At 44.2% G+C, this 20,622-nt stretch overlaps 1 protein-coding gene across 2 annotated transcripts in view; it reads right to left on the bottom strand.

Annotated features, from left to right (window-relative positions):
- LOC311630676 (E3 ubiquitin-protein ligase LNX) overlaps positions 1 to 20,622 on the bottom strand; it is a 90,555-nt gene that overhangs the window by 23,009 nt on the left and 46,924 nt on the right. Inside the window, exons 1-5 of one of the 2 annotated variants that reach the window (XM_084899997.1) lie at positions 17,276 to 17,496; positions 16,945 to 17,186; positions 15,172 to 15,324; positions 10,250 to 10,452; positions 7,513 to 7,890 (exon numbers count right to left, since the gene is read on the bottom strand). In XM_084899997.1, the coding sequence (XP_084756123.1) occupies positions 7,513 to 7,890; positions 10,250 to 10,452; positions 15,172 to 15,324; positions 16,945 to 17,050 (840 nt within the window). In that variant the 5' untranslated portion in view covers positions 17,051 to 17,186; positions 17,276 to 17,496. Of the gene's footprint in view, positions 1 to 7,512; positions 7,891 to 10,249; positions 10,453 to 15,171; positions 15,325 to 16,944; positions 17,187 to 17,275; positions 17,497 to 20,622 lie in introns of those variants that run through there. The other variant, XM_084899996.1, reaches the window with a different exon arrangement.

Raw genomic sequence — 20,622 nt, 5'->3', positions numbered from 1 at the left:
GAAGAGCATGGTTGCCAGTTGTTCTTTAAAGAAATAACTTTTCATTTAAATAGTAATTCATGCAAAAAAGGGGGGAATCACACATATGTCAGTATTAATGAAAACCCAACTTCAGTCTCTTCAATAAATGGTGTTGGGAAAATTGGACAGATACATGCAAAAGAATGAAACTAGATCACCAACTTACACCATACACAAAAATAAACTCAAAATGGATACAGGACTTAAACATCAGACGGGAAACCATAAAAATACTTGAAGCATCCACAGGCAACAAAATCTCAGACGTATGCCAAAAAAACTTCTTCACTGATACTACCCCTAGTGCAATGGAAGCTAAAGAGAAAATAAATAAATGGGACTACATCAAAATAAAAAGCTTTTTTACAGCAAAAGAAACCATCATCAAAACAAGAAAGCCCACTGTGTGGGAGAACATATTTGCAAATGTTACCACTGATAAAGGTTTAATCTCCAACATCTACAAACAGCTTATACAACTAAATAAAAGGAAGATGAATGATCCAATTAAAAAATGGGCAATGGACCTAAATAGAATATTTTCAAAAGAAGATAGAAGGAAGGCCAAAAAGCACATGAAAACATGCTCAAAGTCACTAATTATCCGAGAGATGCAAATCAAAACAACAATGCGGTACCATCTCACACCTGTCAGAATGGCCAACATCAACAAATCAACAAACGACAAGTGTTGGCGAGGTTGCGGAGAAAAAGAAACCCTCGTGCACTGCTGGTGGGAATGTAGACTGGTGCAACCACTGTGGAGAACAGTGTGGAGTTTCCTCAAAAAACTGAAAATGGAACTCCCATTTGACCCAGTAATCCCACTTCTAGGAATATATCCCAAGAAACTAGAAACACCAATCAGAAAGGATATATGCACCCCTATGTTCATAGAAGCACAATCTACAATAGCCAGAATTTGGAAACAGCCTAAGTGTCCGTCAGCAGATGATTGGATCCAAAAACTATGGTACACCTACACAATGGAATACTATGCTGCCATAAAAAAGAAGGATTTCTCATCATTTGCAGCATCCTGGATGGAATTGGAGAACATCATGCTGAGTGAAATAAGCCAATCAATGAAAGAGAAACACCACATGACCTCACTCATTTGTGGATAATAAAGAACATTATAAACTGATGAACCATAAGATAGATATAGAGACAGTATATCAACAAGTAGACTGTCAAGTTACAGCGGGGACGGGAGGAAGATCTGGGGGAGATAATAGATCAACCGAAGGACTTGTATACATGCATATAAGTGCAACCAATGGACACAAAACTCTGGGGAGGGAGGGGATGTGTGGGAGGGAGGGAGGGGGTAAAAAAAAATCAACAAAATATATTTAAAAAAAAATAATAATAATAAAAAAAAGAAAACCCAACTTATCACCATCTCTACAACTAGCTTTGCATTTAAAAAAATATATATTTTTTTCAGCTTCTGCATTGAGTCTGAAAGTTGCCTGGGGTAAAAAGGCACAAGGAGGATACTAAAATCTGAAATTCATGATTATTTTCTTTATTTATTAAATGCATATATTTGAACTCCTAAGTAAATAGGCACCCACTGATCCAGAATTACAGATACAAGAGAACACCTCAAAATAGGCATAACTCTCAGAATAAATCATTGTCATGTGGGACACTGATAGATATAAAAGCTGAGTTACCAAGGTATCGAATGTTCAGATGTCTTTTTGCCTTTAGGCTCTCAAATCTTTGGTCCATATTTCTTTGTTCTCTCATGTTAGGTTATGACACCAGGCAGTTCCACAAAGCTGTCTCTTTCACAGTTATTCTAGCCATGGTGCTCAAAAATCTTAAGTCAACACGGAGAAAAATAAAGTTGTACTAAGTTCTAAATCAGTCCACTGCCCACAGTTTAAGCTTCTATCTCCTCACATCTCCCCTCCTCAGGAGCCTGACTCTCTCTTTCTCTAACTCTGGAGTCTGGCACCCAGGCTGCTGCTGAGTAAGCTGAGGTTAGGATTCCACATATGTAAAGTTGGTCGAATTTAAAACAGTTGTGGTTTCCCTGTAATAACTTTTCCCTGAAATAATGTGGAGAGAGGCAGAAGCGTGGTACTGTGGGAGAAAACATGACCAGAAGACGTGTTGCCTGGGAACTTCTTTGTCAGGCAAATATGAGTCATGGAGTAGGTATAAGGCCAATGCTGCCACGGGTTGGCTGGAAATCTGAGTTTTAACCTTTGAAGGGTATTTAGTTGAAGGCCCACAGCTTGGTGTGTGTTACAAGTATCGCATAAATAGGTAAAATCCACTCTTGTGATTGCTTAACTGGGTTTTCCCAACATTCTATTTTTTCCCCATTTCTTTTCCAACTATCTTTGCCCAGTTTTTTTTTTTTTTTTTTAAATTTATCCTCCCTTGCTTATAAAGCACATTGGCTTTGTTTAGTAAGCAGAAGAATCTTTTAGGAAGTTCCACTATTAGGCAAGATTTCATAAATTAACGTTCTCAGGGGAAAAAATGTTTTTCTCTTCTGTTACTAATCTACAAAAGTAGCATGCCATATGTAATCATATGTAGGATGCCAAATTTTTCCAAATGACACAAGTAGGGGAGGTTTTGTTTTGCTTATTGCAAAGTATAAGTTGGCAGACGATATCCAGAATGAATACAAGTTGCACTGGTTGACCTGCAGAGGGTGCTAACAAGTGCAACACAAAAAGTCTAGTTATTACAGAGAAAAAAAAATTAATGCTTAGAGTGCAGTTTCTTTATGAAGAAAAACAACAAGGAATCTTTTCTTTTCAAGGGTTAATGTCTTCATAAACACTGTCTATTTTCTCTCTCGTTTGTTCTCACAAACAGATAAGAATCCTCAGCTTAATAATGACCTGACTGTATGTGAGATTAGAGACATGAATATATTCCAAGCTCTACAAGGTCAAGAACTATGTCAGTCTTGTTCCCCATTGTACCACCCACCTCTTGACACATAGGAGGTGCTCAGCCAAAAACAACTGAACAAATTCAAGTGGACAAAAATCAAGATTCTAGCCCAGGCCAGCATGGTTCAGTTGGTTGAGTCATCATATGCACCAAAAGGTTGCTGGTGTGAGTACCAGTCAGGGCATAAGCCCACGTTGTGGGTTCAGTCCCCAACTGGGTTGTGTATGGGAGGCAACTGATTGATGTTTCTCTCTTTTCCTCTCTCCCTCTCTTCCACTCTCTCCAAAATCAATAAAAAATATTTTTTAAAATAGAGATTTTTATCTTGGGAACAAAGATTTGGTGCTTGTGCTTTGGTAAGTGGTTTGATAAAAAATCCCTAGAAATGGAATGTGTAAATTATATTTTATTTTTATTTACATTTTTATAATTTGACTCAATTTATTCATTCAACAAATATGTATTGAGTATTTACCATTGCCAGGCATTTCTCTAAGTGCTTGAGATAAGATACTCTAACATATTGTATTTTACTAAATTGGCAGGGAATAACTAGTTGATAGAAAAACAACATAAAGCAGATTAGAGGATATAGAATTGTGAGTAGTAAGTACTATTTTAAATGGGATTGTCAGAGTGACATTTGAGAAGAGACCTGAAGGGTGGGAGTGAGTTTTACAGGTACTTGGAAGAGTCTTCCAGTCAGAAGGATAGCAAATGTCCCACGTGACTGAGCTGGGTAAGCAAAGTGAAGTTGGACACATAAGTAAAAGCCAGATCATGTATGGCTCTACGGGCCAGTGTTAGGTTTGGAATTTTTAATATAAGTGTCTTGGGAAGCACCAGAGAACTGAGCGCAAGAGAGGGAGATGATGGCCTTGACTTTGTAAAGTGGGCATTCTCACATCTGTGTGAAGAGCAGAGGCAGAGGACTGAACATGGAAGCAAGGAGACCAGGTAAGAGGTTTTTACGGTGGCCAAACCAAAGCTGATGGCCTGGCTGAAGGAAAGTGGTGACAAATGGATTGTAGAAAGGGGATATTATGAAGAGTAAAGATTCTTTTTGGCTCCAATAACTGGATAAATGGTGGCACCATTTTTAGAGACTGGGAAAGACCAGGGGAAGAGCAGGTATGAAAAGGGTGGAGTGGAAGAAAGACAAGGATTTAGTTTTGGACATTAAATTTGATATGCCTTTTAGACATCCACATGGAGAAACCAAGCGGGCAGTTGAATATGAGTTGTGGTCTTCAGAGGAGTTGAGGCTAGGCCTGTGAACTTGGGAACAGATGGCATAAACTCCAGAAGGGAAATGCTTCTTGTAACTCTGCTTCTATTTACTGTCTGCATAACCTCACACCCTGCTGGGAAGATCCATTAGGCTGAGAATCACCTTGGAATTAGGACATCACTGAGAGCCACAGTTCAGGAGTGAAGGCACAACGTGTCCTTCCTATTCTGGTGGATGGAGCAAGCAGGGTAAGGCCCCTTGTCCCCCTTGCTCAAGTTGTCCACATTTAAAATGACAGTATTCTTCACCATTTGGTTCTCCTCCAAGAACAGGGATAAGACACACATGATATTGGAAAGTGTTGCCAACACCAGGAACTCCATGGCTGGAACCCAAGGTGGGAAGATTTATTAGGACTTTGATAATTGAGCCCTTAGGGCAGGCTCTGCTATGTCAAGCCCCCCATGGTTCTAGGTATAAGATTCAGTCAACTACTGATGCAAACTCACTGTTGAAGTCATTTCAGTTGCTAAGTGGAAGCTGACATGATGGGCTGGAGAATGGCAGATATCCTTAAGGCACCCTGCTCCAGGTATTAACCACTTCCCTAACAGGCTTTAGCAACATGTTCTTTTGTGTTGTATCTCCTTAGAATGAGCCTCCCTGCCTCGTTCACCCAGAGAATTTCTGACTTCTCAAAGCCCCGGTTCAAGATCTTCCTCCTCTGGAGAGTTCCTAGGCCCATCTAAGCAAGAATCTCGCCTTTACCTGTGCAGCACAGTGCTTAATGTCTCCATACCAGGACTGTCACACCACGTGGCAGCCATTTAGAAAAAACCCACCTGCCCTATTGGATTGTGGGCTCCTTTGGGAAGACAGCCAGAGTGTCATCATTTCTCTGTTCTCTGCACCTCACCCAGGGATAGTCAAGCAGCAGAAACGTAATTCATACAGAACTGAGTGAGTTAAGTGAATGAATGGGTTAGAATTAAAAAACGAAACAAAACAAAACAAAACACACACACACACACACACACACACACAAAACCAGAAGAAAGCCTATTCTTCTATGAATAATCTGGAAGCTCAGTGAACTTTGGAAAAACTAATGCTAAATTCATCTGGGGGGAAAAAAAAGGAGACCCTGAATAGCCACAGTAATCCAGAGGAAGAAAAATAAAGTAGATGGGAATCTCAATACCAGATATCAAGCTGTATTACAAAGCCATTGTTCTCAAAACTGCCTGGTACTGGCACAAGAACAGATATATAGACCAATGGAATAGAATAGAGAATCCAGATATCAACCCAAACCACTATACTCAATTAATATTTGACAAAGGAGGTATGAACATACAATGGAGTCAAGATAGTCTGTTCAATATGTTGAGAAATGGTGTTGAGAAAATTGGATAGGTACATGCAAAAAAATGAAACTAGATCACCAACTTACTCCATACACAAAAATAAACTCAAAATGAATACAGGACTTAAACATAAGACGGGAAACCATAAAAATACTAGAGGAATCCACAGGCAGCAAAATCTCAGACATATGCCGAAAGAACTTCTTCACTGATACTGCCCCTAGGGCAATGGGAGTTAAAGAGAAAATAAACAAATGGGACTACATCAAAATAAAAAGCTTTTTCTCACAGCAAAAGAAACCATCAACAAAACAACAAGAAAGTCCACTGTATGGGAGAACATATTTGCAAATGTTATCACTGATAAAGGTTTAATCTCCAATATCTATAGGCAACTCATACAACTTAATAAAAGGAAGATAAATGATCCAATAAAAAAAATGGGCAATGGATCTAAATATAATAGAATCTTTTCAAAAAAAGACAGAAGGAAGGTCAAGAGACATATGAAAACATGCTCAAAGTCACTAATTATGCAAGAGATGCAAATTAAAACAACAATGCGGTACCATCTCACACCTGTCAGAATGGCTATCATCAACAAATCAACAAATGACAAGTGTTGGCGAGGATGTGGAGAAAAAGGAACCTTCGTGCACTGCTGGTGGGAATGCAGACTGGTGTAGCCACTGTGGATAACAGTATGGATTTTCTTCACAAAACTAAAAATGGAACTCCCATTTGACCCAGTAATCCCACTCCTAGGAATATATCCTAAGAAACTAGAACACCAATCAGAAAGGATATATGCACCCCTATGTTCATAGCAGCACAATTTACGATAGCTAAGATTTGGAAACAGCCTAGGTGCCCATCAGCAGATGACTGGATCAGAAAACTATGGTATATCTACGCAATGGAATACTATGCTGCCATAAAGAAGAAGGAATTCTTACCATTTGTAGCAACCTGGATGGAACTGGAGAGCATTATGCTAAGTGAAATAAGCCAGTCAATGAAAGAAAAATACCAATGATCTCTCTCACTTGTGGATAATAAAGAACATTATAAACCGATGAACAAAAAGATAGATATAGAGACAGTAAAGCATCAAACAGACTGTCAAATTATAGTGGGAAGGTTAGGGAGAGGTGGGGGAGATAAGAGATCAACCGAAGGACTCGTATGCATGAATATAAGCATAACCAATGGATGCAAAACACTGGGGGGTGAGGGCATGTATGGGAGTGGGGTGGGGAGGGGGGCAATGGTGAGATATGTACACATATAATACCTTAATAAAAAAATGAAAAAAAAACAAAAACAAAACAAACACCTAATGGTGACTCAGCTCAAGTCAACAAGGTGCATGCTGGGGGTTGATGACATCACGCTGGTTAGAAAGTGAATTATTCTGAACCAGTGTTGCGCTATTGGGAACTCTATTTGCCTGAATGATCTATCATTTCTTTCTCTCTCTCTTATTAAGGAATTTCCTCCAAAGTTTATACTTGAGTTTCTGTGGGCTTTCCAGGGGGGGGGCTGGATGTAGCCAGAGAGACGAGGCTTAGCCTTAGCCAGTCCTATAGTGGCTCTGTCCAGAGGATCGCTGGAGGGTGCATAGTCCCACTTCTACGGCAGTTAGTGCAGTGGGATGGCTTGAATGTGTCCAGCATGTATCTGAATGACCCCTGGGTCTGCACCTCACATACGGGAACAGGAACGACACAGCCCTGCTGACCCTGAGTGATCTTACCTGGTGAGCTGACAGCACACAGCCCAATGTGTTTACCTGCATCAGACTGATGGCTGGCTGGCCAAGCCTGAGGAATGTCCAGGGCCCCAAACCACATTATTTATTTGCTCCTCGCATGGGAGGCACTGCATGTCACCTTGGTGGTCACAGGACACACGGTCAGGGTGGTGGAGTTTTCCACCCGGATCTAGGAAGGACCTGGGACCCACCTGGATGAGATGAGCCGCGCTCTCGGGGCTGCCGTATCGGAGGTCATGTCCATTGATGGCTAGCACGCGGTCGTTCTCCTCCAGCTGGCCGTCTCGGTCCGCCACCCCGCCGTCCAGCACGTTGAAAATGAACACCCCGGGCTCGTCCACCCTGCGCACCAGTTTTATGCCGAGCTGCTCCTCGGGGCTGCTCTTGTGGAGAACCACGTGGAAGCTGTCGTCGCGGGGCCCGTGGCTGTGGCTGTCCGGCGCCGGCCCGCTGCTCCTGCTCCGGAACTTCTGCTCCCGCAGCACCGTGAGCCACAGCACCCGGCAGGGCTGCCGCAGCAGGCGCACGGCGTAGCTGTGGCGGACGTTGCTGATGTCCATCCCATTGACCTGCGGGAGGGGTCCCAGCTGTCAGTTCCATCTGTGACGCCCCTTCCCAAGATGCCCAGGCCCATAGAATCACCGGGGCAGGTCCCCAGAGCTGCTCTGCTCTGCCCAATATCCCCGTCTTCCCACATTCCTTCCCACAGGACTCCACATGACTGGCTGTGAGGTCCCCTGTACCACCTTCTCAGGTCTCAGTGGAGACCATCTTTCTGCTACCTCCCCCTGACACAAGCCCCCACATTTATTTATGCAACCCAAACTCATTTTTTCATTTTTTTTTTGGGGGGGGGAGGGGAGGAATCAAAGTAGGAAAAGGCAAATGAGAATAGAAAACATTCCAATGATAATAGTAAACTGCTGCTCAATTCAAACCGAGGTGATATCCCTCCCCCCCCCCCCCCCCCCCAAAGCCTCCAAATGAGTTTTTCTCCCTGGGTCACCCATACTGAAGGTCAATCCCCACTACGTGTGTGTGTGTGTGTGTGTGTGTGTGTGTGAGAGAGAGAGAGAGAGAGAGAGAGAGAAGGAGAGAGAGGGAGAGAGAGGGAGAGAGGGAGAAAGGGGGAGAGAGAGAGAGAGAGAGAGAGAGAGAGAGAGAGAGAGAGAGAGAGAGAGAAGGAGAGAGAGGGAGAGGGAGAGGGAGAGAGAGAGAGGGAGAGAGAAGGGAGAGAGTCAGGTCTGCAAGGTCTTTTGCCCATGTTCTCAACAAAAAAGGAAAAAAAAATCTCTGCAGTTTCAAACAAACTGATGTGATAAGAAGTCTCTAGGCTCTTTTATGGAAAGGCTGGGTCACTTTATGATGCTACTTAAAGGTCCTGAAGCTCAGCCCTCTCGTTGGTGCCTCTTTAAAGACCTGCCTCCGGAGGCCTGGTGGCGCTGTCTGGGTTTGATTACCCGCCGAGCAGGCGCAGGCGCGGCCCCAGTGGTAGGCGCTGCTCTGGAGGAGAAGGCTCACACCGCGCTCTGTGCGTAAGGAGCGGCCCCACCGGAGAGAAACAATCTTCTTGAATTTCTATGGTTTGGTAAGAAACCGTGGGCTCGCAGCCAGCGACTGGAGGAGCTTCTCAGTGAGGCTGTAAAAGCCCTTCCTGCGGCGTCCAGTCGCCAGTTTTCTGCTGAGTCTCCGGGGTGAAGGGGGGCTCCCTCTGCACAGACAAGGCCCGCCTCTCTGTCCGAGCCCAGGTGAGCTTCAAGACCGGCTCTGCCTGGCTGCCTTCTCCTGCGTCTGGTTTCCCCCATCGTCCAGGCCAAGAGAAGGTCAGGGTCGCCTGCTAGCAGCTCCTGGCAGCTCTTTTGCCTGCAAGTGCCAGTTGAAGGCCGTAAGAATCACAATGTTTTATTATGCAACCCTCCCAGGCAGCATCGTTTCCGCCAGCACTGGGAGGACGCCATGCGGAGAATCGCAGATTGCACACGCTGACTGTCCCTCCGGGTTGATGGGCCCTGCCTTGTACTCCACCCTCGAAAGCCGATTGGAATTTCAGCTTTTTCTATGATAAGTGCTTTCAATTTTCTCCTGTTCCAAGGAATAAGAACTCCTGGCCAAAGAAGCTGCTCACGATGTGTCAGGAGCTGGCCCCTCCGCAGCCTGGAAGGGGTGGGCTGAAACTGTCATCTGAGTATCAGACAGGAAATATACGACCGGGGAGAAATTCCTTGTCCCTTTCGGCACATGCTTGACTTCTGCCTGACAAACAACTCTTCCTTGATCCTTTCTCTTCTGAAAGCGACTCCCTGATGTCCTTCCCCACAGGACGGTAATGCCCAGAGCTTTCTGCCTCCCACCTGTCTCCCTGGAATGTCTGTGGGTTGGCAGGAGTAATTTAGGAATGACATTTTTTTTTTTTTTTTTTTTTTTCATGGAGGGCCATTAAGCAACAGGAAATTTAGAGTCGTGTGTGAGTGCAAGTGATTAGATAAAGTGTCCCATTAGACTACTTTAAAAAATAACTTCAGAAGACATATGCTCCAGTTTTGTATTATTTTATATTACATAAAGTAGGAAGGATGGTAGGAAGAAGGAGAGAAAGGAAGAGGAGAAGGAAGAGAGGGAAGGTAGAGGAAGGGAAGAAGCTAGAGGGTAAAGAAAGAAGAAGGGGGAGCTAGACAAAATGACAGAGATAGAAATATTTATATAAAGAGAGGAAGGAGAATGAAAGAATGAGAAAGAAAGAGAGAAACAAAGACCTATCTCAATTAAATTGTAAATCTCATATTAAGAATATATTAACATAGTAACTATGAAAAGTAATTGCTCCATATTTATTTTAAGATTACATCCATCCATCCACCCACCCAGTTAATTGCTCTGAGGTGGTTTTTATTAAGCTCCTTTTCATGGCCTTGCAGCCACGGTCTCTACCTTTAGTATGATGTCTCCTGGCAGCAGCCGGCCGTCTCTGGCAATCACCCCATCACGATAGATGTGCTGGATAATGATATGGACCAGCGGGGTTTCACTGCCTCCCACAAGCCTAACGGAGAGGCTTTCACTGGGATCCACTCGATTAATCTTGATGCTGGTAATTTCACCGTCTGGAATCAGGTGATACAACCTTGGAAAGACTAAAATGGACAAATACAGTGTTTACTTTAAGACGCCCACCCAACGGACATTTCCAACCACTCTTCCTCTCGCCAAACTTTGGTTTCAGCCAAACTAAACTATGCATACATGTTTTCCATTTTCCTCCCTGCGTGCCAGCATAAGTTTCTTTGCCTGGAATGTTTTTTTTTTTTTATTCTAGGCCTGAACCCAAGTCTTCCTTCAAGGCCTGCATAAAATGATCCTTTCCAATTAAACTCTACCCTCATTCCCCATCCCCTGTTCTCTCTAAACATCCCATTTCCCACAAAACTCTCTTCATTTCTCATAGCATTCAACCTTCTGTTATTTTTCATGCCCATTTCTTTTTAAAAAATGTTTTATTGATTTTTTTAGAGAGATGGAAAAGGAGAGGGGGAGAGAGAGAAATGATGAGAGAGAAACATTGATTGGCTGCCTTCTGCATGCTCCCTACTGGGGACTGAGCCCACAACCTGGGCATGTACTCTGACAGGGAATCAAACCAGTGGCCTCTTGGTTCATGGGTTGACACTCAACCACTGAGCCACACTGGCCTGGCTCATGCCAATTCCTTATATCTCCCACTGAACTCTAAGATACTTGAGGACAATTTCTGACTCCTCCGGAGTTCTGTTCACAGATCTCTGCACACAGAGACTGCAGCCAATGCTTGGGTGAACAGAAATGAATGAACGAATGAATGAATGACTCGCCCTATGGAGTGGACTGCCATTTCCTCACTTACTTATCAAGGAACAAAACAGAACAAATCTGCTCTTACACTCTCTCAGATCATTTTGAAGATTTCTTCCAGAAAGTCCCCACTTTTCAGGCTTAGGGGCTCACCGGTCCTCTCAACCAGACACGTTTGCCAACAAAGAAAGTCCAACATCCTGATTCACAATTAGGAAAAGAGCCCCAGCCTCAGGTGGTAGCTTTAAGAGGGTTGGCCACCGACCTGCCACAATCATAATTCAGAGCTGGGAGACTCAGAGATCATCAGGGCTGGCGTTTGCAAACTTGATATTTGAACTGAGGACTCTCCTTTCCCATGAAATACGTCCTGCACCCACCCCACCCCACTGTGCCCACACACAGATCTGCTCTAGTTCCTGTGCAGCTAGATAGCAAGTCAAGCCTTTATTTTTCCAGTGAGGACATTTGAGCTCAGAGGGGGGAAATGATGTGACTGGCTGGAGGCCATGACACTTACTTAGGTGGCCTCAGAGCCAGGCCAGAATCCAGGGCTCCTGATGACCACCCTTCCCATCACCTGCCTCAGGTGTCCCTGGAGTCAGGGGTTCCCAGCCAGGTGACAGTCCCCCGGGGGGCTTTCCCTATAGATCTGTAAGCCAGCAGCGCCATTGGCATGGCTCTCCACCTGGGTTGGGAGAGAAGTGTGCAGAGGGGATGCCGAAAGTGCCGGCCAGGCTACACCGAGTGGGTGGAGGAAGGACTTCTGTCGAGTTGCTTGAGGCCTGAGTTTGGATGAGGAGGGCAGAGATGCTTCTGTCTCCTGTAGCCGCTGACAGCTGCCTCTGCCCCAAATTCTCCCTTAATTAAGTCATCTGGGAAGATCAAGACTGCACGCCTAGTTCCGCAAAGTACACTCTTTGTGACTATTATCAAAACCCACGGCCCTAGTCCATGTTCCCTAATTAACTCTGAGTTCACTAATGAGCCCTCAACTCTCTAGGAACAATACGGAAGAATTCAAGTTATTTCTAAGTATTGTAGAACATGAGAAACAAAGCAATTTAGCGGCCAGAAAGCGCCAGAGACATTGTAAATGCGGGTCCTAACCTCCATGGGGATTTAATTTCCAGAGAGTGATTGGCTTCGCTGTGAGGCTGTGGGCAGCCGTCTTAATCTGCCAGTTCCTGGTGCTAACAGCACGGGGGTGACCGGGTTCAATTAATGTTTAAGCTACTCCAGTTACATGAAGTAGATACACCACAAGCATTTGTTGGAACAGGTTTGGTGACAAGGGAGTGGAAATTTAAAAAAAAATGATTTTGAGCAAAGAAAGATTTAGAAAGAGTCAAAGCTGCCAACTTTTCCCTCTCCTCCCCCGCTCCCAGCAGATTTACAAAAACCATGCATCCAAACCTAGTTGTGATTTGATAATCCGAGAGGACACACCCAATCACACTCGTAAATGATGCTAATTAGAGCCACCCCAGTGAATTTAAAGAGTTAAAGTTTTAAACTGCCAAACTCATGTTGGTCTAGGACCATGGTCGGCAAACGGCGGCTCTCGAGCCACATGCGGCCCTTTAGCCCCTTGAGTGTGGCTCTTCCACAAAATACCACGTGTGGGTGAGCATATACATGGCGATGGAAACTTTGTGGCCCGTGCACAGAAGTCTGTTTTCGGCTCTCCAAAGAAATTTCAATCGTTGTACTATTGATATTTGGCTCTGTTGACTAATGAGTTTGCCAATCACTGGTCAAGGACAAAACAGACTTGTTCAATATTCTGTCTTCCCTCATGGACTAAGGAATGTAATGTTATTTACTTAGAGTTTAATATAGGCTCAGCATTGAGCTAAGTGATTGGCACGCAGTTTTTTTTTGTTTTTTTTTTATTTTTTTTTGTCCTAACAATCCTATGAAATAGACAATTATCATCTCTGCTTTTTTAGATGGCGAAACACTGAAACTTAGAGAAGTTAAGTAACCTGGCCAGGGTCATGCAGCCAATAAGTAGTAGAGACAGTCTCTTTCCGGATATAAAGGTATGGCTAACCCATACCACGAGAGTTCACCAGTATCACTACCAGCCCACCCGGGTCCTCATACCTCACCTATTCCAAAGCAATGGCTTCCCGGAGCATCTCTCCCACTCTAGGTCCCCTGACACAGAACTTGACTGCCACCCTCAGCTTTCTGAAACATGGCTCCAATCCTATAACAATCCCACCCACGTTTTCAGGTGGATAAAAGACCAGACTCTGAATGGCATCCAGAACCCTCTCTGATCTGACCTAAGCAATCTCCCACTACTTTCCAACACGACCCGGAACCACTCCTTAAACAGGGACAACACTGCCCTGCTCAGAACTGACGCTGCCCTCCCTGTGGCTGCCATTGTCATTCATGTTCACCTCACTCTATGGCATTCTATTTTCTTTTAGTCTTGAACGAACCTCTTGAAGCTAGGAACTGGATTTTATATGCTTCATAAAAAATTACAGAGCCTTGGCTAGTGCCTTAGACATAGAAACCTCTTATTAAAAACCTTTCTGCAATAAACATGCAATCAGATCTTATTCATGCAGGAGAAAACTTTATATAGAGTGTCATTAAGGAGCCTTTAATAAGAAAGGAAGACTGGCAGAAAGGAAGTTCTAATCATGTCATGTATTCGTTGCACACACATTCAGCGAACACCATCATGCACCAGATCCTGTGTTTGGCTTTGAGAGTACAAAAGCTCAGAAGAAGAACCCTTGCCCTTATAGGTACAGCTATAAGGAAAGATGGTCGTTGCCATAGTAGAGATCCAGGTGCTTTAAGAATACAAACGAAGTGGGACTGAGGAAATCTGAGGGGGCTTCAAGGAGGAGGCAAAGCCCATGCTGGTAGGAGGCATTAGAATATCAGATGAAGGAGAGTGGATGTGCAGGCTGGACAACAGCATGGAAGTGAGCAAAAGAGTATTTACAGGACTGGGATAGTAAATTTGGGATAGTTAATGCAAGCAGTGTGTGTGTGTGTGTGTGTGTGTGTGAGCATGTGCATGCATGTGTATATGAGTGAGCATGTGCGTACAGGGTGAGAGGTGATAAGTGAGCAAGAAGGGGTGTTATAACACTGCTTACTAAGTCTCTCAAGGCAGTGGTTTGGGCTCTACCAACCAAACCCAGAGAGAAGGGTACTTAACCAGTAGTTAAGAGAGTGGGTTCTGGAGCCGGAGACCTGGTTTAAAATCCTAAGTGCGCCATATTCTAGCCGGGTGACTTTGGGCTAGTGACTTAGTGTCTCCGGGCCTTTTTCCTCACCTGTAACATGAGCGTGATAATCTCTTCATGTAGTGATATCTAAATGCCTTAGAACACTACTTAGCACGCAGAAAAGCTCATTTTTTTAAGCTAATATTATTACTACCTTACAGTTCTAATATAAAATGAAGGAAACAGGACAGTATTTCCTCAGCTCCATTTATGTTTGAGAAAACACATAGGATCTAAGATCCAATAACAACTTTGCGTGGATTCTAGAGCCACCTTACCGGCGTTCAACATTTAGTAACGTGCTTTGGGTAAGCTAAGGAACCTCCCTATGCCTCAGTTTCCTCATCTGTCAAACAGCTACTTTCTAGGGTTGTTGTGTGGATTACATGAGCAAATGCATGGAAAACACTCAGAACCATGTTATCATATCCAGTTGTAATAAAGAACCACCAGTAGTTACACAGCATTTCCCAGGCACTGTTCTCCCTCCTTTTCACTTATCAACTATGATTATTCTTTGTATGTGCTAAGCTAGTACCTGAAGGTAAGGGTTCTCACCACGTTCCCCTCAGCCTATGGAAAAAGACAACAATGATTTCTGCTTGCAATGACTTATGTGAGAACCAGGCTAATTGGGATAAGACATATTTTATTCCCTTGGGGAGAGAGTTGTCACAGACAGTGAGTGGCGGTCAGGCTGTCATCACCCAGACATCATTCTAGAAGGCCAGCCCAGTCCCGGCCTGTGGGGAGTCCATTTACCTTCAGGGGGAGTGGTGCTTTCAGAGTTTTCTCCACCCTCGTCAGCTTGATTGGCAACCACGCTTCCACTCTTTGTCCTTCGCAGAACACTCAAAGCTCGGTTTATTTTTTTAAACGATCTGCTTCTGATGGAGGACCGCTCGAAGGGCCGTGCTGAGGGAAGGAGAGGGGAACAGTGGGCATGCAGTCACAGACACCCTCCCTGAGGCACGTCTGGTAAGGCGTGCGCGGGAAAGCACCACGGTGATCGCTGCTAGGTGGCAGGGCGATAGAATTCACTTAGAAATGTTTCCTAAGTTTTTCTACAAGGAAATTGCATGGCTTGTTTTAAATCAGCTCTTCTCTTTTTTCCTGGACTGGACTGAACAGACCAGCATCTCTCTCTCTCTCCTTTCTTTCTTTCTTTCTTTCTTTCTTTCTTTCTTTCTTTCTTTCTTTCTTTCTTTCTTTTTTTCTTTTTTTTAAAATATATTTTATTGATTTTCTTACAGAGAGGAAGGGAGAGAGATAGAGAGATAGAAACGTCGAAGAGAGAGAAACATCGACCAGCTGCCTCTTGCACACCCCTACCGGGGATGTACCCGCAACCAAGGTACATGCTCTTGGCCGGAATCGAACCTGGGACCCTTCAGTCCGCAGACCGACAACACTCTACCGCTGAGCCAAACTGGTTTCGGCAGACCAGCACCTTTCTTGAGCAGCATGGATGGGCTGATGAATCATTAGGCCTGGCTATAACTCCTTTCACCAATTCAAGATTACACACTTTTTTTTTAAATTGATTTTTTTTTTTTTTATTGTTTGAAGGATTACAAATAGTAGTACATATGTCTCCCTTTTTCCCCCTTGATCTCCCCCCAGCCTCCCCTACCCCCCCTGCATATGCCTTCACCTGCCCCCGCTGCCTCCCCCCTCCCCCCGCCAGGTCTTGAATCCATTGGTTATGTTTATATGCATGCATATAAGTCCTTCGGTTGATCTCTTACAGCCCGCCCCCCCAACCTCCCGTGCCTTCTCGCTATAGTTTGACAGTCTGTTCAATGGTTTTTTATCTCTATAACTATTTTCCCCCCATTTCTTTTCTTTGAAAAATCTTGCAACTGCAGACTAGAAATAAACATATAATAACAAAAAACGTTCGAGTCCCAATTTCAGTGTCCAACAGTTCTGAAACCCAGTTTCAATGTCAAATAGTTCCTCATGTGTACGTGCTAGCAATGATATCTGGATGATGGACAGATGGTGGTAATGCAGGTCCAACCCTCTCTGGTTTGGTCCTGGGCAACCTGCAGCAATGCACGGCTGCTGACATTAATTTTTTTTTACAGAGATAGAGAGTTAGAAACATTGATGAGAGAGAAACACCAATCAGCTGCCTCCTGCACACATCCCACTGGGGATGTGCCTGCAACTCAGGTACATGCCCTTGACCAGAATCGAACCTGGGACCCTTCAGTCCACAGGCCAACACTCTATCCACTGAGCCAAACCATCCAGGGCCAGATTACACACATTTTTCAGGATCTGAGGGGCTTGTGATTCTATTTCACTTTGGAGAATTGGACACTGCATTGCTACCAGAATAACTTCTCTTTAAAGAAAGAAATTTTTTTTTTCGGGGGATGGGGGGAATGATATGTACACAGATAATAATTTAATAAAAAAATAAATAAATAAAAAATTTCCCCCCGAGAACTTTCTACTGTGACTATTCCACGGAGGGCCACCCCAAGGCAGGGAGCCCATTCCCGGACAACCACCCATTTGACTCACCCCTCGTTCGGTTGCTCCGGCCAAAGTCCGATGGGCTGTCTGCTGGCGGCCCATCCTCTGCCGCGGACACGTAGGCAGGGTTGTCCAGGCCAGGCTCGTCTGTCATTAAGGCGATGGTGGCAGCTGCCGAAACCTCTGGGAAGAGTGTCGTGGCCTCGAGGCTCGCACAGCCGTCCGCACAGCCATCCTGGGAGCGCCTCTTCCTGTCCTTGGTCAGGCCATAGTGGGAGGCGCCTTTGCAGCTGCAAGAAAACCAGGAGAAGTGGCTCCGGCTTTGCTCCTTACCCACCAGCCTCTACTGGAGAGTGAGTAGCAAGCCTGATTCGCTCACCCCTAGATCTGTGTCCCTTTTCCCACTCAGCATACCTTTGCCAACAAAATGAACTGATAACTTGAGATACATTTTGAAAGATGCTCCTTCCCTGCTCCTAAAGCCATCTCTATACTGGCCTCTGGAATGCACATGTATGAAAGTTGTCAGGGTGTCTTTGAGACTAGGGCTTGAGGCTGGTGATCTTCAGCTATCTGGATGGTAATTCCCTCTTGCTGGTGTTTATTTTGACCGCCAAAGTGCTTAGTCACATTCTCAGTCCTGTCTTTTGGGTTTAGCTCCCAGAGCTCTGAACATAAATACCAAGTTCCTCCCAGATTCCATATTTAACTGCCCATGGCAACAGAGTCGCCCCCACCACAAGGCCACAGGAATTTACTCCGCACTGCTGTTCTTGAGAGGTGGGCTTGCTAGCTTCCCTTCTCTACGTCTGGGCTATCTCAGGGAGGCTCCCAGGCACTGAAACATTTCATTCATTGTCATGTCTTCTAACATTGGGAGAGAAAAACAACATCCATAATCTTAAAAAAAAAAAAAAAGACATAAAACGCAATTGTCTATACCCATTTACCATCCATGTTAAACAGCCGGCCCATGGGCTAGGGCCGTGGTTGGCAAACTGCGGCTTGCGAGTCACATGCGGCTCTTTGGCCCCTTGAGTGTGGCTCTTCCACAAAATACCACAGCCTGGGCGAGTCTATTTTGAAGAAGCGGTGTGAGAAGAAGTTTAAGTTTAAAACATTTGGCTCTCAAAAGAAATTTCAATCGTTGTGCTGTTGATAATTTGGCTCTGTTGACTAATGAGTTTGCCGACCACTGGGCTAGGGGACCAAGGTTTGAGTTGATCTAGGCCCATATTTTGCTGCGAATGTACTTCTGTGTGCCATTGGACAACAGCTCTCAGGTAGGGTTTTGGACAGAAAATGGTGATGACTGAACTATCTCATTGCACAGTTGTGAGGAATTAGCCACAGACAGCCACATCAGCTTCTACAGTTGTTGTGAGGGCAGAAATTATATCTGTGAGCCCTTTTAAGAAGTGGCCATTTGCATATAATGGACGTGCTAATTAGTATTTTTTTTTTTTTAAATCAACTCATTACACAAAACCTTATATGGCTGAGCCATTTTACACACTTAATCTTAGCCCAAAGAACAAGAAGCGATGAGCTATTTTAAATAACCCAGTTGGAGAGCCTACTTGGAATGATGCTTTATGTAAGATGCTTGAAAGTAAACAGAACCAAATGGCAGTCTACAGTCAACATGCAGACAAGGATTCATAGGAATTCTGTTTGCGGGTGAGGAGCAGGGCCTATTGTCCCAGTCAGAATTCTTGCTTTCAAGTTTACCAAGCTGTGTGATCTGGGGCAATTTCGTTAACCTTGTTAAACTTTCTGATCTGCACATACACCTTGGGTGGCTGTGAGGTCTGGCTGACATTAAGTCTTGCTGAGAGTTTAGAACCTGACCAGATAGATAGATGGTTTTTCAGTAGACTGTAGCTGCTTGCACAATCTATCCATGCTAAGGTGCTCCTTTTTTTCTCACTCTCACATCTCTGAGGATCTCACATCTCTGAGGATGGCTCATACAGCTTCTGTTGCAAGCCGAAGCCATGCTGCAGATGCCACTGCCCCAGCATGGCAACCATGGCACAGCTGTCCCTCTTGTCACCCCTACTGAGTCACATCCACTCTCGGAACCACAACATTGAGTTTAATTGCCATTAAATGTCTTAGAAGGAGTTACATTATGATTCAGGATTGAAATGAAAAGCTACTGTATATTTAGAAAGTCTCAAAAAACAGCAGTGGCAGGCACATTTGGTATCGTAAAGCAAATATTCCTTGTTAGAAGGAGGGCAGAAATTCCGCATTTTCTTGCCAGGAGACAAGCGAACACTTTATTTGCTTAGAAAGATACCCCCCAAGGAGATGAAAAGTAGTGTTACATTTTGTTACTGAGATCATGCAAAAGGATTGGCCCGTTTTTATGCCAAACAACACAACTAGAGGGCAGGAGAAGTCACCAATTCATCTCCATGGATTTCAAAGCCCCAAGAGTCTGATGTGACCAGTCCACACATCACAGGGTTATCTGTGAAGGTGTTCTGAGATAATGCAACCAGTGGCAGGTTTTTACATTTTCTTTTCTTGTTGATATATGAAATAGAATGTTTCTTGTAATCAGTGGCATCTTAGATCGGAGGAATGTGGTTTTGCTATTGGTAGAAAGGGACTTTGATTATATAACCCTTCACCCTTATCTTATCGAAGTAAAAACAGGCCTCCAGCTTCCAATGCTCATCTTTCTGAAAGCATTCAAGCTCCCTGTTTGAATTGATGAGGTTTTACTCTTCTGATGAGCTATTCTGGCTTGGAATTGTTCTGCTTAAAAATAGCAAAGCGGCTGATATGGGAAACTGAAAAATTGGAAGAAACGCTGTGTGATGGAAAAAATAAAAGGCAGCGTGCATTTGAGCAACTCCAAAGTCATAAACGCACGAGTGGAACACTTCCATGTAAGCCAGCAGTGTTTGGTTAGCAATGCATGGGAAGGAAGTTTCTAGACTATTTAGTTGGACTGGAAAGAGTCTCTTTTCTTGGGCAGCAATGCCCTTGCCCTTAGCCATGTGCCCTGCCAGAGCAGGAAATGAATTTTCCTATTGGACAAATGGCTGGCAAAGGGACCAGCCATGGCTTTCGGGAGTGGAGGTGGGAGGGAGGGCATAGCACAACCCAATGGAAAAAACGGTGGCATCCTATTCTGCTGCCTCATTTGTGTGGAGGTTAAAGATTTTTAAAAGTAGCCAAAACCGATTTGGATCAGTGGATAGAGCGTCGGCCTGCAGACTGAAAGGTTCCAGGTTTGATTCTGGTCAAGGGCATGTACCTTGGTTGCGGGCACATCTCCAGTGGGGGGTGTGCAGGAGGTAGCTGATCAATGTTTCTCTCTCATCGATGTTTCTAACTCTCTGTCAAAAATCAATAATATATATATATATATATATATATATATATATATAAATATAAACATATATAAAAATATTAATATATAAATACTTTATTTATATATATATATAAATAAAGTATTCCAAGGCCATAGCATTAAGAAACCATTGCTGTTTCACACCCTTGGAATTCCAAAGACACATTTGAGTCCAGAAAAGGAAAACTTCATAACATGGGTAAATAAGCCTTCCCCGTGGCCTCATATCACAGCTATCCTTACGATGGCCGGAGAGGTACAGAATCTAGTCTTAATATACCATTCTGGTTCATAAGCCTTGGTAAACAGTTCTGCTAAAGCAACTCATGCTTGTGCAGTGTTGCCTACTCCAGTTC

This window comes from Pipistrellus hanaki (assembly GCF_964339955.1).
Source record: "Pipistrellus hanaki genome assembly, chromosome: 1".
Lineage (NCBI taxonomy): Eukaryota > Metazoa > Chordata > Mammalia > Chiroptera > Vespertilionidae > Pipistrellus > Pipistrellus hanaki.
Note: the sequence above shows the minus strand (reverse complement) of the source record. Positions and strands in the feature narration are given on the sequence as shown.